At 38.1% G+C, this 17923-nt stretch overlaps 1 protein-coding gene across 1 annotated transcript in view; it reads right to left on the reverse strand.

Moving 5' to 3' along the window:
* LOC121908360 (voltage-dependent T-type calcium channel subunit alpha-1I-like) overlaps window positions 1–17923 on the reverse strand; it is a 222922-nt gene that overhangs the window by 64622 nt on the left and 140377 nt on the right. Inside the window, exons 12-20 of the mRNA XM_042428302.1 lie at window positions 16163–16348; window positions 14857–14974; window positions 14223–14378; window positions 12429–12516; window positions 10020–10186; window positions 5727–5797; window positions 4996–5494; window positions 4048–4148; window positions 909–1032 (exon numbers count right to left, since the gene is read on the reverse strand). Coding sequence (XP_042284236.1) covers window positions 909–1032; window positions 4048–4148; window positions 4996–5494; window positions 5727–5797; window positions 10020–10186; window positions 12429–12516; window positions 14223–14378; window positions 14857–14974; window positions 16163–16348 — 1510 coding nt within the window. The remainder of the gene's footprint in view (window positions 1–908; window positions 1033–4047; window positions 4149–4995; window positions 5495–5726; window positions 5798–10019; window positions 10187–12428; window positions 12517–14222; window positions 14379–14856; window positions 14975–16162; window positions 16349–17923) is intronic.

Raw genomic sequence — 17923 nt, forward strand, 5'->3', positions numbered from 1 at the left:
TTTTTAATTGCTTTCTTTGAAAAGTGCTTACCAATCAATATTTCGGTGCCGCTTGATAGCAAAGGAAGTGGCCCGATGCCAGAATCCAGCGAGAGCTCGGAGCGACGACAGCAAAGTAGCGTTCGGAAGTCGATTCTTATTCATTTAAATAATTACTTGTTTATAAATAATTTGCAGAATTATTCTTGCTAAACGAGCAACGGCTTGTTTACAATAAATAGAATACATTACATGGTCATTATTACAACCAGAAATATCTCCTGAGCCTGCTTCCATATTCAATTTGTACTTGAAAGAGGAAGGTTGACACTAAAATAGGGCAGCGGAAAAATAATTATCATACCCGCAACCGAGATTTTCAAGCTCTGAAGTTTAAGAATTTTGAAATTTTATCAAGTAAAGAAAAAGTGCTTCTGTATATAAAACTATAAATTAGTCTAACATTGTTATAAAATCAATATTTTAAAACACAAATGGACTAATTGAATTAAGACTATATGTGTTATCACCTTAAATATTCAGATTGTAAGAGGAAGAATAAAATAAGTTATGTTTGAAATAGTCTTTGTATTAATATACTCTTCTTCATTGCCTTATTCTTCTAATTACATTATACATGTATATCATTAATTCCCACACATAGCAAGTTTAGCTTATGTATGGATGAGTAAACCTGTGGTTATATAATAAGGTTCTTTGTTAAAAAGACACCTTAGAAAATTGAAAAGACAAATCAGGAGTCATTTTATTGTGTAGTAAAGTATTCACACAGTATTTCAAATCTTAGCCCAGCAGCACTTTGCATCAAAAAACGTTACTGCATAGCTAGTAAATATGACCGGTGTGCCCTGCAGGCACTGAGTGGCTAAACACAGTTAAGTGATATACAATAGCAGCATTATTCTTACCAAGCTGCCTTGCAGGATCTTCGGCCTCTCCAGAGCCACTGTGATGCAGTTGAGAAAGATGAAGGCCAGAACCACGTAGTCAAACAGCTTATGGGCAATAATGGACTGGCAGAGCAGTCTGAACCTGACAGAGAGAAACGGGGAAGGGGGGGGGGTAGAGGAAAGACATGAGGAGAATGTAAGATTTGCTCTGGCTGTGTTTCATTTCTTAATGTCCTTACTGCATCCAAACAACTGAAGATTTTTCCATCCTCCTTAAAAACTTTTAGGCTTTTCATTGGGATAACACAATCAGAGTGAAAGGAAATATGGCAAACTGCTGACAGATGATATTCCGCAGTAACGCACGCTTGGAAAGCCTAATGTGATAAAACGAACCAAGAGGACATGTGGGGAGCCCAAGGTGATTAACGGACGTTGTAGAGACTTGCATAATTTTACTTTTGTCCAGGGATGAGGAGATATCAAAACTGTCCCGTAAACAAGCATCTTGTTAGACGATGTAGCTCCTAAGATGTAGTTAACTTGTAATTAGGTGGTGTGAATAACAATGTAAATTGCAGATCATTTTATGGGTTGAACCAAAGGGCATAAACATATGATCTACAATACTTTGCATTACTCAGAATCTTGGTTTGTACATACTGGTTTGCCTTTCTTCTTGTTTGCTGTTTGCATGTGAATATGATGACGCTAAAAAGATCAGATTCAGATTATTTTTTTGGACTTTTCTTAACTTTTTTTCTTGTGAAATTTTGCAGTTTTGCATTTTCTGCAACAATTATTCACATGAAACAAATCGAGAGGTTTTGATTGGAAGATTACTCTACAGTGGAGCTGCTTGTAACACACAGACATATACAACCTGTACCTGTGACAAGGGGTAACAAATATGTAGGCACTGCTTCATTTTAAGCTGTCAGAAGCCAGAAAGGCTGGTTATGACTGGTGTAAGCCATATCTCTGAATGCATCTGCACTGTTCTTCAGCTTCATCTTCAGCTCCATAGTCAGTAACACAGTAAACAGAGTGAAGCCCTCACACGTCTCATCTCATCTGCCAGCTATATAAGGAACAGCATTTACCAATTTCTGCACCTGCTCTCCGGGTGAGGAAATCAATGTGCTAATCTGACTGCTTTTCTTCCAGACCTGGCAACTCTGTCCCTTTATCTATTGATTCAAATCTGGCAATCCTGTCCCCCGCGATATCGATCGTGACCCGGGGCTGTGCTGGCGTAGGCACTTATCCCGCCTGAGACGCAACCTCTGATGTTGGCTTGTTTTCTACTTTTGTTTGTCTGCTTCCCTCGGTTTAATTCTGCTTAGGTGCACTTGTTATCGCAAACACACAAACACACATATGCTTAAACGCACACTATGGCACGTACAGTACACCGAGGCATAAACAAGGCATAGACACACATATGCTCGCACACTCCCACACGCACATATGCAAAGTCATCCACACACAAGCACATGCATGAACACACAACCATGGATATGGCCTAACTTTAGTACACACACCGCCAACACACACAGCCCTTGCTTGACAGATGGCACCTGCCAGGATGCCAAAACATAGCCCTGGGGCCTGGCTTCCCTTAAGTGGCTATCAGCACGCAGGGAATCGGGTGAGTGAGCGAGTGGATGACTGAGTGATTCCTCTTTCATGTTGCTTTCAGGGGCGTTTCTACCAGCAATGAATTGAAGGCTGGGAATAAAAAAAACAAAACATAATAACACAGACAAACACAGATGAGCACACACAGACACACACACACACAAATTGGAGCCCAGAGTCAATAACACTGTCTAGAGAAGAAGAAAAAATGCTTTGGAGGAAACACACAGCGGCATCGCTTTAACAAGCCATTTGTGAAACCAGAAGACAGCAGTTTTCTCTGTGTGAACAGACAAATGGTTTCACTATCCAGCTCCCTGTTCTTCTACATTATCAGGGCAGAGCTGGTAACGTTCCCTAACATTTGTTTTCAGGGCCATTGGTCTTGCTTGTCGAGTCGTCTTTTCCACACTTGGTTTCGCTTGCGCTTTAGTGCTGAGCAAAGAGGCTTGGTAGAAACACTTTACCAAAGCAAACAATCATAAGTACTGACACATCCAGAGACATGCTTGTCACTTTGTTTTCCCGAAGAAAGGTTACCTTTGTTGCACATTTTTCATTCGAGGCAATGCGGGTTTATTTGTATAGCACACTTCAACAACAAGTGCTTTACGTAAATCATGAAAGACATTAAGATGGAACGTAAAAGCAGCACAAGGCAATATAAAAAGACATTTAAATACAACTAAAAAGTGTTCAATTGGAAATAAAAAATAAGCTAAAACAGAATATTTGATTTAATAAAATGATGATCAGTGATCAATGTGAAGTGGACCAGGATTTTAAACAAAGATCAATGGGTTTTATGTGTCACTTACTTATTCAGAGTTGTCTGTGCTCTTTTTCCTTTGTTCATTTTCTTTTGTAGGCTTGCCTTGCATGATTAATTACTGGCTCTTACAGTAGATGTCAAAGTTCACCTCTTCACTCCACTACAGACTTTAGTTGATTCTGGTTCAATCCATACACTTGACACACTTCATCCCAGCTTCTTAGATGAAGAGAACTAAGACTCCCGTTTTCAGGTATCTCAATGCAGTTATATGGGACTACATGTAGGAATTCTGGAATTCTTTTACACAATCACCACATTCCAGAAGTAACTATGAGTTCATGGACGACTCTTCACCCCATGAGACATTCAGTAGACCGTTGACAGGATGAAGTTCAGGAAGTCACATGTTAATAGGCAAAAGGGCTTAGAGATACACACATTTTAAAGTGACTCCTTCATTATAAAAATTCTTATATTCTTTGATTTTTGATTGCAATCTCCTACAGGGCAGTGCATAGGCAGTCTCATGAGTTCATGCATGTCTGTATATGCACCCACATTGGGAATTAACTTTCAAACCCACCTACTTCTTACTTTTCCAAAAAAAAAATAAACCCAAAACAAAACAAAACAATAATCTACAACTTTGGAACTCCTTGAAGCAACATGCCCTAAATGCAAATTCTCAGTAGTCTTGACTGATGTTTGTTTTGAGTTTGTTGGAGCTGAATTGCAACTCACTTGTTTTGAGGGGAGAACATGTAGACAGACCACTCCTCTCTGGTTTCACACCAGTCTGGCTTGTACACCTCCATCATCTTCTGGATACGGAAACAGAGACTCTGGAAGAGTAGAGGAGGGAAAAAGAGATAAGAAGGATTGTGAGTGCATGTTAAAAGATCAGGGGTCTGTTTTACAAAGCAGGTTCAACAAACTCTGAGTCTCTAATCCTGAACTCTGATTTGATCTACTCTGAGATAGAAAACTCAGAGTTTCCCTCATTTCAGGGTTAACAGACTTTTCACTAAACCTGCTTTGTGAAACGGACCCCAGATTAGCAAACAAATCAATAAGTCATCTTTCATCACAGAGCATTCATTTTGGTTTTAGATTTCAGCTTGCTAGGGCGTCTTTTTTAGCACTGTTCTATCCATAACATAGCTACTATTAAAAAGGACTGAAAATAATAACCATGATGACATTTGGAGATTTTGGAATTGCTTGGAGATTTCATAAAGTGAGTGCACAGCCACTGTAGAGGTTAGACCAATATTTCTTCCTCATTTTTATATGTCAGCTCCCATAATGAGTATGATTTATATTTTGTTTTGGTTTTCAGTATTATCTAGACACATTTGGGAACCCAATAAAGAATTATCCATTTATGGACTACTAGCAGCATCCCTGAACGGAGCCCTACAGCTTCTTTCTCACTTTGACAACATAAACAACGATAAAATAAATCAAAATAAAAATAGACAATTACTGTTTTTGCATCGCTCCTTAAACTCAAATACCTAGTTTAGCACCTTTCAACCATTATCAGACTAAACTGGCACAATATCATCTTAGGAGGCGATAATTCCTATTTATGTTGTTTTATGGCATTTCTTCTTTATTGAGTCATCCTGGTGAATAGAGGAAGAACCACTGATAACTACTGTAGCTAACAACATAGCTGCCACTCACATAATCTGTCTCGTCATCAAGGTCTGCTCTGTCCTTGCGTGCATTGACTTGAGGGAAAACCTCAGCCATCAAGTGGTTGTGGAGGCCCGGCGCTTTGCCATTACAGTCTCGGTGGTCCACCCCTGAGCCACTACCAGCTCCAGACCCTCCAGTGATGGATGCCCCTGCTCCAGACCCGCTCCTCCTCCCAGGGTCCAGGTGGATGGGGGGCAGGCCTGGGGGCTGTCCACCGGCCCGAAGCAGCTCCGGGAGCTCCAACGAAAGGGCCCGTCGATCTCTTCTCGCCGCGTAGTGCCTCGAGAGAAACACAGCGGGTGGTAGTGGATGATGTGGGGGCAGAGGATGGTGGGAATGGGGTGGGTGGGAGAGAAGGGACTCCTGCTCGGCGGCGTAGGTGTAGGAGTGGGGGGAGCGGGTGCTGTGCACACGGAGGCTGCCTCCGACCAGAGGAGCACCACCAAACCCATAGCTCCTCCTGCCCAGGCTGTTTGAGCTAGACCTTAAAAGCACAGTTAGAAGGCATTAAATAGTCATTAACAATTCCCAAAGTATCAATAGAGAAGTAATGAACACTGTTTAATTTATTAAACTTTTAGTCATGAAGCTAATAAGAGAATAAAACAGCAAAGGTTTGACGTTTCCATGTACGTAATTAAGGTTTAATGAAGGTATTAAGAATTCATTAAGGCAATAGCTGAGATCAATGGCTGAAAGTAGATCTAATTGTCTACCTGCGGCTCCACACAGAATGTGGAGGGAGAGGGCGCCCCCAGTTGTGGTAATTGGAACTGCGACCATGGCGCTAGAAAAGACACACAGCAGTTCATAGTAATTATTGAGATATTTCATATCTCCAAGACAAGCACTCCAAGTGGAGTGGACAGTGAACAATGTCTCCAATAATGAATGGATATGTCATTGCTGGAAAAATGCATAAATGTTATATATTTGTCTGTTGACCAATTGGACATTATCAGACTATAAGGGACCATGATTCTATCAAAATGGTTGAAACACTAGAGTATGTGAAACAGGTACAGTACATATAAATACAGCAGTATTTGTAAAGCTGGTTTCATTCCGTCTTGCTGAATGTGCTTTGAGGTTGGCTGCCTTTTGACCTTGTTTTATTTTTTTCTTTAACATTAACCTGCCTGAGGAACGGAAATTTGGCTATTTGGAATAATATTCAGGTTTATTACACCTTGGATCTTCTTTTGTACTTTTGGATTTTTTTCTTATTTGTAATAATAATATTGTACTGACCAAGTTACTTGCTGAGATGAGAGAACATAACAAAATCACTATGAAGTCTGACAGGGCAAGAAACATGAGAGGTCACCTTTAAACATCCATCAGTTATAGACTAATTTCTTAGTGTACCTACAGTACATGCTGCAGTTGTACAAGCACATGTTCTGTGTGCAATGAGGGATTATAACCAACATTTTTACAGTTTTACCTCCAAATAAAGGGGTTTAGATAATTGTTTGTCTGTTCAAATCATTTGACAGATCATATTTCTACCCCTGTGAGACTTTGTTGTAGTGATACTACTACATTCCCAGATCTCAACGATTAACTTTGTGAATACAAAGTTAATTCCCAGTAGAGATGATGGTGAAAACTACAAAAATAAGATCCCAGTTGTCATAAACAAATATAATCATTTCATGAAGTTTGTCCCTGGAAATAACAAAATAAAATTAAACTTGCAAAGCAATCAAAATTTAGATGTTTTTCAGTCTTCAGGATCTAATTTTGATCATACTTTTCCATTGTGCTAATGTATTTTATTGTGGTACATTTAATGTGGAATGAATTTTAATGCATGTGGTAAGGGATGTGACAAGTATCTCCCTCCTGCTCCAATGGAGCTGCTCAGTGGCTACCAGTAGCTGTTATATTAGGCAGGACTAGTCAATATGTCACTCTATTGATATGAAGCAGAGGATAAGTAGAAGAAATCATGCCTGCTACTGTAGGTCAATCATTTCTGAATTAATATATAAATAAGTTAATGACTGAACAAATGAATTATAAATTTGCTTTTTCAAATGAGATTGCAGCGTACTCAGCAGGCTGTCATCAATTTAATATGCAAACCCCTGAGTGCCAGTTCCACTTAGGGGAACATAACCAGTTCTGTTTGTTTCCGCATGTCTAATCCTCTCAGCATGATAGACCTAATTATATGTTTTACCCTTGGAAAACGTACATGTCACCAGTCAAAGCCGGAGCCAGTGCCATATACCAGAGAATATATGCATCCGTCTCTATAGAAACTGTAGTGAAGCGTGGACGCTACGGTGGCAGTTAAATACCAATTGGGTCGATACAGAACTGCACTGCGGATCACTCAAGAGGAACATTGAGTGTGTGTGTTTGTGTTCATGTGTGTGTTTTAGACATCACAAATTACTGTCAAGACAATTTGTTCCACTCTGTATGGCATAAACCACTGACAACAGCTACTGTAGTATTAATGTACTGTACATTGTGTAGTCAAACGAATATATTGTGTCTACTACAACTTTGTCTTACATAAACTATGACTGAATGTTGATGGTTATATCAAACTGTACAAATTCAGCTTTTTTCCAGTCAGTGAATACTCTTTATTATATTATTCTTTATATTGATTTTTCTCTGCGCACAATGCAGTCTTGCTGACACTGAACTGAGGCTATCTACTGTACCGAAAACAAAATCCACTCATCCAGGTCTTGTGGTCATTAAACTAAAATGAAGTGATTGAAGGGAACATGTTGCCATCCTGAATCCTTTTCTTATTCCTTTTTCCCATTATTTCTTCGACTGAACAACCCTTTAGCTTTCACCTCTGTTAATACAGTAGAAAATGAATGTATTACATGTTACTGCCACACACTCTACTGAATATTCGTATGAAAAACAGTCATCAAATTCATAAACTGCCAAAGAAATAAATGAGTTTCCTTTGAGGTTACCCTATCAGTCTGGACCAATTTTGACTTGTAGTTTATTTCATTTCATTTCAATTTGTTAAAAAAGAGATCTTAAATTACACTGTGCTTTTTTTTCAATTCCTCATGCATCATCACTTAAATTTAATCAAAATCAAATCAGTGTCTGAACTACTGTATGAAACAAATGTGGACAAATAAGCCCCCAAAAAAGCAGCACAGCTTTCATAGAGCTGTTGTCTTGCAGCATAATCAGAATTTCACAGAGTGAAAGAGAGAGATGCATCATTCTTCTACGTTTCATCTGAGTCCAATCATCAGTTTTTGGGATACTGTATCAGACGATAGAATGAACAAACCACCCAACAAGCAGATGGGACTGATTCACAGTTCAAGAGCAATTTCATCAAAGAGAAACACTCTAAGGGCTGCTGTTAAAACTGTAGCAAAACTTCATTTTTCATAAGCAACTATCTTGAATGCTTATTATTCCAGTGCTTTTGCTCTGAGTGATGTAACTGGTGCTTTCTGATATCAATAGACTTGGAGCACACTGAGAGAGGAGTAGGAGACTTCACAGTGAAGTGGATCTCCCACACCCACTGTGTTTAACATTGTAACCTTTGAGGTAGGAGCGTTGCTAAACTACAGCTTATCATCTCTCTGGTTTTCATTCCCCTCTATCTTCTTGTCAATGCATCGCCCTCCCTGTCTCTCTCCATCACAATCTCTGTCCTTTGTTTTCCCTCTCGACTTCTCCCTGTTGATCCTTTCCTCTCTACGTCTCTCTATTTCTCTGCGGATTAGTAGAAAAGGGGAACAATTAATAGAGGTTGCCATGGTAACTGGATGCTGAGCCAAACCTCCAAGAACTGTTCCAGTTTCAATCTTCCTCCATCTCACAAAAAGTTTTGGTTCAATGGGCACCCTACTGGGGCATTCCTATTGTAATTGTGTGTTTTATGGTCTATGCACATATACTGTACAGTATACAGAAGGTTTGTGTTGATGACTATAGGGTGCAACAATTATCTGATTTCTATTCCACCCTCTGGCCCCTGATAGCCTATGCTAATTTCATGTGTAGGGACAAAGTGGTTTGTACCTGTTTAAAATCCATTTAATTTTCTCTTGTGCTAATCTGCCACGTCTTGCATTATATTTGTGTAAAAGCTCATATACTAACTTGCCTACTGTATTTGGTCATTGTGGACATCCCCATATAATAATAATTATAATAATAACACTTGCTTTTACTTAATTACGTACACTTTTTATATATACTGTGTATAGCCTGGATATGTGTATTTTATGTCCTGTTACTAGATGTCTGGGTAGTAGTGCCTTCTATTAATGTGTTTTTATCACAGATTAGGGTTTGTCAAATTAAAAATATGAGTTGTTGATAGAAACTGAAACTTATCTTCTAATATAAACTGAAAAATTTTGAATTTGATTGATGTGTTTTTTTCCCAATTACAGGCATCAATCGGTAGAGAATCGACAGAATAAGATAGGTAATCCATGTCTGTTCATGGCAATGTCAGTACTTTCATTACAAGATACATTACCACTGAATGCTAATGCCATTGTCAGTAGAGACTGTTGATGGCTGCAATCAAGCGCAAATTGTAAACTCATAAGCCACCGAATAAACACCATCCCTTTATAAAATCAATGTTTGGTTTTGTTTGTCTTCATGGTTTATTTTTTTTGTTAATACATCTCATGAATTTAATGCCAATCATACTTTAACTTGACAGAATAAAATAAAACTAAATGTTTACTGTGATGGATTATTTATCTCATGCCAGTTTAAAGTCTGTACAAATGGACTTTTATACCAATACTGGTATGAACTGACACCAACAGGAAAGAAGGAAAACACATTCATCACTCTGAAAAGCTGAAAATAGTAATGATTGATGGTTTAAAAGTAGTTGGCAGAAATGTAAAGTATATATGTGATTTGTAGTGAATATAGGCTAAGATATCAGTATGCTCCTTTGACAGAGAGATTCACATTTTTAATGATGACTGACTGTATGTCAGTGGAAGAGTGTTCGAATGAATAAATACCAGAGAGAGGGAGCGCCTCTCCAGGCTGCTCTTGCCCAGGCTCATCACGCTGCTCTTTCTGGACTCGATGGTGAAGCTTCGCCTCTCTGAGGAGTAGGATCCCCTGGGCCCCGAGAGAGCACCCAGCTCCAGGTGACCATTGGGTGTCAGGGTACAGATCCTGGGGTCTAGAGGGAATTGGACAAAGAGAGCAGTTAGGAGAGTCTTTTTGTAGTTTTTTTAGTTTTAGTGCCAAAGTTTTCAACAATTATTATTATGTTTATTTCTGTAGTTTGTCATAAGATTTCCATCAAACTATTTTGTTTACTTCTATTTCACCCTGCATTTCTCAAAATGAAATCTGAATCCCTCCAGACAACACGCCTGAACATCTTGTGGGCAGACTTTCTCTCAAGAAATGAGGAATCTGTAATTATGACTAGCAAGACATCCATCTCAATTCAGTTCTATTGTCACACAAGAGTAGATTCTTTTTGCAGCAAGGCAGCATAAAAACACAAAACTATGAAAACATAAACACAATAAAAAACACAGTAAGACAATAAGACATTAAAAGGAACTACACACACAGTTGAGACAATAAGAATGTATGTCAAAAGCAAGGACAACAGCAAGAAGAAGAAGAAGAAGAAAAAGAAGATAAGAGAAATAAAGTGCTACACACTATGCACTTAGCAATTCAGTATTTATAACTTCCAATTCCAGGAAAATCTGCAATTCCCTAGAACCATGCCATGCAGCTTGATACAAATCAGCACCACATTTGTGGTTCTCCCAGTTTGGGGTTGTAAATAGGGTCATAAAAAGATATATCTACTGAATATATCAAATATCTAGTGCAGCCAAACTAATAATTACCCTGCATCTAGATGATATGTGTTAAGAAAAGGTAAAGATGTCGGTCCACAACCAAGGACAACCCAATGCCCTTCTGTGGGCGCATCATGTGTGTGTGTGTGTGTGTGTGTGTGTGTGTGTGTGTGTGTGTGTGTGTGTGTGTGTGTGTGTGTGTGTGTGTGTGTGTGAAAGAGGAGGACTCACTGAACCAGTTGCACACAAAAATCTTAATCAGTTTGGAATAAATTCAGTAATTAAAAGTAAAGAGCAGATATAATAGTAAATAAAAGTTTTGCAACATAACACAAAGTAGACTGTCTTCGTCTCCATAGTAACGGTCAATGAGGCTAATGGCACTGCTATCAAAGACTGATAAAAAGAACACAACAAAAAACAGTTGATTTCTCAGAATTGAAGGTGAAATAATTAAGACAAAACAAAACATTGGCCTATTGCATTGTTGAGTTATCAAGGACACTTTTGTGTTTTTGTGTTGATAAATGTTGATGATATCATTAAAGTCGACAGTGAGGAAAATACTTCCCGGCAGCAGGTCATCCGGTTCGCCCACCGAGCTCTTTCATAATTGCTGCTCACTGAGTTTTTGCAAGTTTGGCAAATAGTTCTGTCTTACTTTTGGTTTTTGGGTTGAGTACATCCAGCCTGTTCTTGAATAAGACTCACTGAAAAACCAAAGACTACTGGCTTAAATGTGAGATGCGAGCAGATTGTTGAGCATGTTGTCCTGCTTTGACATGAATAGGGGGAAATCTGTGATTTAAACTGTGATGTTACTGGTAAATCAAACTCATGGAAACCACAGAAATCCAAGGACTTGGTTTTAAAATCTTAAAATTATCAACTGAAAATAATATTGGTTTCTAAAGAACTGTAAGTGCCCTAAACAAATTCATAAAAATGTGATTTTGATTATTATTAATACACATTTTTAAGAGCATATACTGGTTTCCTTGATACTGGCTTATTTCATTTTGGGAAAGACTCCTAAATAGTTGCTGTATTTTTGCTTGGTTGATAAGGATTCTTTTTTTTTTTTTTTAGAAACACATTAAGTCACAAACAACAGCAGATGAGTCAGTTATTTTAATTAATTTAATTAATTTTATCTATCAGTTGATAGATACATCACAAATAATTCAATATACTGTACATTCAGTTGGCAGTTTATTAGGTACACCCAGCTAAAACTAATAGACTCTAATACAACAGCTCTGCTATAAATCTACCTTCATGACATTATAATGTTTAGTTGTTGGTGAAATTTAGTCTACCCTTGTTGATATAAATGGGGTGAACAAAATATCTGAAACACCTCTTAGTGTAAATAATACAATTCAACATCATGATGTCCTATGGTGGAAAAAAATTATCATGAAGTTTAATCAAAACCTTTAAAGGTTTCAACAAAAACTGAACACTCTAACCCTCATGAAGGTGGGGTTTATTTCAGGGCTGTTGTATTAGCCAGCATTAGTTTTTGCTTGGTGTGTCTAATAAACTGGCACCTACGTGTAATTATATAGGTGGGATGGAAACATGCCGTCAGCTCACCAGATAACTTTATGGAGTCGTGTTTCTCGCTCTCATCAAAGTTTGAGGAGGAGCGGTCGTCGTCTGAGTAAGAACGATTGGCATCACCCTGGTGATGAAAAGGTGAGAGGGACAAAGAGACAGCGTATTACACATGGTTCATGTTATACAGCACTATACCAGATTTTCCAGACTTTATTTAACTCAGAACCTTTAATCTCCTGTGTGACATCAGTTCAAGCAAGAAACCAACAGTCAAACATACAATATTTAATGTCATTGGGATGTCTTATCTATATTTTGTTTTAAGATTAAATCAGAACCCTCAAACTACTGACACATATCTCCAGTGACCCCACAAGTTTGGTTAACACCAGTGGGATTTCCCCTTCAGTCTTCACGATTGGAAAATCTGGAGTAAATTGGTTCAGTAATCCCTCGTGTGTAGCAACAGTAGACAGAGTGAGGAAGAGCAGAGGAAGTAGAGAGAGCCAGAGGGAAGAAGACCAACAGTGAGAGAAAGAAAGAGAGAAAGAGAGAGAAAGAGAGAGACTGAAAAGGCAGAAAGACAAAATGAGAGACTGACAGCTGTGTTTGTTTTGGCATTTCAAAAAGATCAATCAAAAGCCTTGTGATTTGTGTCAGTGTTTCCTCTTCAACTCACACATCATAGTTACGCACCATGAATATGGTAATGCTTTGATCCATGTATGAAAACTCAACTGGGTTACTCAACCGCACTACAATCTTCCAATGATACGTCTGTGGGTTTGACAGTTGACGGCAGACTGACAGCATCATCTTCTACTGTTTTCCACTGAGATGGCTGACTTCAGAAATTATATTGTTGTGTTTAATACGCCATTATTGTGTTTTGACAGTTGAAACAAACCCTTATAAATATCATAATTGTGACCAATACTGTAATTGTTGCTTCTACAGCATGAAATAGATTTTAAGCCCTTTGAGGTTGTTTTCTGTTTTTCCTTTATAGTATTCAGGCTTCTGGCATACACACAACATGTCTAAGTTAGGCATGCTATATATTGTTATTTTCAGAATTAGTTAGACTACTCAGACATGACATGAATTCTTCTAGGACAGTTTTATTATTTTAATTTTAATTTTTTTTTTTTTTAGATTTTTGCTTGCTGTCAGTCAATTGTCAATTCCTACAATTGAGTTCAAAGGGTTAAAACAGTTTATGATTTACTGGACAAAAATATGAGCAAATAAAAAAAACACTGTTGACACTAGTATGTATTAACACAAGATAATACAGTACTGTACTTTGCAGAGATGAGTGGGGTTGCTTTTCAACTTCATAGAAGCATCTACAATTGCTTCTCAAAACACAAAAATGTGTTTCCCATTCACCTTACCATTCCCTACTTAATAATAATAATAATGATAATGATAATAAACTTTATTTATATATTCTTTTCTTAACAATGTTATAAAGTGCTTTACAAAAAGAAAATAAAACCAGACAAGGCAGATAAAAAAAGTGAGGACAATAAAATGAATAGGATGAAATAAATAAAAGCACATATCAAACATTTCCAAAAGATTTTACAAAGAGAAAAGTTTAGTGTGTCTGAGTCCAGTAGGCAGAGAGTTACATAGTGTGGAAGCTCTAATAGCTAATGCCTGATCACCCTTAGTAACAACCTAACTTGGGAGTGACCAGCCAGTCACTCCCAGGTCATGGATGGAAATGGTTGGCCGTCTTGGCCATTAAGATCCTTAATGGCCTCTTGGCTTAAGGAAGACCTTCAGTGTCTCTTACTGAAATGTCAGACTGACTTCTCTTACCTCTGCTTGAAAGCCCTCAACCAAGATGGCCACGAGCAGGTTGAAGAGGACGTAGTTTCCGAAGGTCATAAGGGCCACAAAGTAAAGAGCGGCAAGGGGTGAAGTGGCTGCCATGCCGTTGTACAAAACCGCATTCCAGTCCTCCTGAGTCAGAATCTGAGGGAAGTTAATAGTACAATTAAGCCACTGCGCCGAATTATTAATTAAAAATGTATACAAATAATCCATATTAAAGTTTAAAATGTATCATGCCAGCACAGAGTTCTAGTATACTGTAGTTCAAAGACTTTTTGCCACATTTATTACTGACAGAGTGGTGTATTAGCATCTAATATGTATGAAAAGATTAATCACTGGCAATACAAAAATTTGATTTACAAATATTAATAAGTTTTCATTATTAAAGTTTCAAGTGATCAGATTTACAGGTTATGGTTGCTATGTAAATTCTCACAGAAATGTCTTAAGAAATACATGCAAGTCATCCGCATACATAGAGAATGTATATAGTATGTGGAATACACGTGCAAAAGTATCCACTGCTGCAAAGCAGAATACTGCAAAGGAATGCACTGAGATGTGTGTTAGTGTATTTATATCTGGTCAATAAACAGTAGAGTCATATGTTGATTACCTGGAAAACAGTGACGATGGCCCAGAGCAGAGAGTCAAAGTTCTTCCTGTCTGGTACTGTGTCTCCAGTCTCTGTCTTAAGACTGAACTTGCAGCCAAAAATGTGCATTCCCAGGATACTGCAACACAACCGCAGGGACACAATGATGGAGTAGATTAACATACTGTACTGCACACACTGGAGTGATCAAACCTACTGTAATTAATGAGGAATTGTATACATTTACAGAGGCATGACAATTTCAAGACCCGAATTTAAGAGTTGTGTGTGAGCATTCAAATTTAAATGTTAAAGCCTGGTTACATAAGGTGACATCTGCTCCAGTGGCCATGTTGTCACTACCATGCAAAACATTTAAAAGTAATGACAGGGCTCTTTTAATGTACGGTTAATGCACACAATTGTTATATAGATGGTAATTCCTTGTAGGGTATCTGACAGTCCAAACCATTGTACAGGATCAAACTGTGACCACCATTAGAAGTAGTGACTGCCAGCTATAACCAGCACCTGAAATCTTCATTGTCATTGATGTTTCTTAAAGCCATTTTATCAATCACACAATTAACATGGAGTTAAATTGCAAACATGACATGAAATATTAATGGTTTCATATAGCTGGGATGTGACATTTCAGGAGCTCAGAACACACTTAACATGGAAGACTAAAATTATATCAAAATAAGTGTTTGTACTTGCAAATTTTTAAGTGTGTACTGTGGGTGATTTTCTCAGGGTAATTTCTTCTCACATCAACTTACTAAACAAAACTACAAGAACTGGCTCTTGTGGAAAGCAAAGCTGAGAGGAAGGAAAACAAGGACTGCAGTCATTGATCATATGCTGAAAGATCCTCTAGCCCTTCAGAGCGCTGCTGTGTCAGTGCTTGCACATCTACAAATGTCTGCTTGTTATGTTGCTCCAGTTCTTTAAGTGTCTGCTTGTTAAATTCTAACCAGATCTTCAAGAGTCTGCTTGTTATTTTGCACCAAGGGGTTAATAGTGGCTGTGGAACACCATGACCTTCTGCGCTTCAATAGCAGCTGTTATGCAGGAGCACCGGACTTTAGAAAAGACAGAAGGTAGCACATACAAAGACACATAAAAGCAAAGGGTGAAACAATGATCTCTCTCTTGGGCATCTCTGTGAGAAACTATAAAACATTGGCGAGAGACAAAAAGAAAAGAAAAAAGAACGTATGCCTTGGCGAGGAGAAGCATAGACACACTGTTGTGTTATCTGTACATAATGAGAGACCAACATACCCAGGTATTCATATATACAGCACATTTAATTTCCCCATACCTGAAAATGAAGATGAAGAGCATGAGCAGCATGCAGAAGGTGGCCACGTTGTCCATGGTCTTCATGAGGACAACCAGCTGTCTCCTCAGAGCTGGCATGAACCTCACCAGCTTCAGCACCCTTAGCAGCCTGAAGGTCCTCAGCACAGACAAACCGCCGTCGGACTGGCCGACGATCTCACACACACTAGACAGAGGGATGTCAGAGAAACAACGTCAAGTTATTTAAAGTTTTAATCTGAAACAATGGATGGATGTCTTTTTTAAAAGCTTTTACATTTGCTGTATCACGATACTAGATAAAGTCCACAGGAGGTGAGTTTTACATCTTTTGACAGCAGCTAGTAACAGCTCACAATGACTGAAAGAGTGTCTACTATAGAAAACAAGACTTCAAACTACAACTGAACTTTAAGTTGAGGGAAATCAAACTTTGTTCAAAGGAAACCTGAGGAAAAAAGATGTTACGTAAAGGTCCTACAGGTTGACTAACATATAATCTCTGGTTTTATGCTGTTTGATGAAATATAAGTAGCATTTTTGGGTCCTTAGCAAAATAAACCCCAGTAACACTAAACCCCAGGGAATCTACAATACAAGGAGGGGTCATCATCAAACTCCCACTATTGAATGTTTCTCTAATTCTTTGGGAAAGTTTGGTTGATCTTGTCTTGCAATAATTAATGTGTCCACTTAAGAGGTTACTTTAGCTTTAGACATTATAAATCAAGCACTTGCTTAAATACTTCATGACTTTAATTACCGTTTGCTGCTGCAGAACAATTACAAAAGGGGGATCCCAGAAGTTTTATCTTATCTTTTCTTTTTTTTTTTTTTGTCGTGGTGAGTATATTTATCACAGACAGAGAACCTTTCTCTAGTAGGAAATCTGGCTTTAAAGAAATTTGTCTTCTAATGGAGGTGGCTATCAAAGGCTCCTCTCAGAACATGAAAATAGCATGAATATAGTATCGTCTTTGCATCGGCGGCTCTGTATGAATAGCTGAAATTCAGATAGATGAAGAGATGGAAATCGGTAGTGGAGCAAGAGATAAGAAGACAGATGTAGATATGTTCAATCAACATGTATCTTCTGTGACGCGCTGCACATTTGATCTTGTTCAGTTTTAGTTGCTTTGATGTGTATTTGATCTCAGGGTTATAATGGGGATCACAGACAAAAGCGCTCAGCCAGATGAATTGAAAAAAAACACCAGCAGATCAAAGGCACAGCCACTCACCTGAAGCTCCAGGCACACACAACAAAAGACAAATTCTGTTTGCTGCTGTCTGACGCTGTGGCATCCAAATACATACAGGTAGTACATTTCAACCAGGTAGGTAACAGATGACAAGTTGACAAAGCACGACATGAATAATTATACTGCAGGATCGCTTTCCAGAATGGTCTGGGATTTCATCAATATTTCAGAAATATCATATTTTTGTCCTCTAAAACTGTAAACTGAAAAATATAGTGTATTTGGGGTATTTATATTTTTCAAACACTAATTAATATTTATGTGTTTTTATCACTGAATAATGTACATACTGTATGTAACACTGGTCTATAATAGTTCAACTTGATTTGAACAATAAAGTTATTCTTTTAGTCTTGCAGGAGTTTTGACCTCGTCATTAATACTGGTTCAACAGAATAAAATAGCATTTATACAGATCTATATATTGATGGCAATGTGTCTGGCCTGCAATAAGTATATTACTCTCTCAAGTCTACAATCACAATGAATACACAATTTGC

Source organism: Thunnus maccoyii, chromosome 2 (assembly GCF_910596095.1).
Source record: "Thunnus maccoyii chromosome 2, fThuMac1.1, whole genome shotgun sequence".
Lineage (NCBI taxonomy): Eukaryota > Metazoa > Chordata > Actinopteri > Scombriformes > Scombridae > Thunnus > Thunnus maccoyii.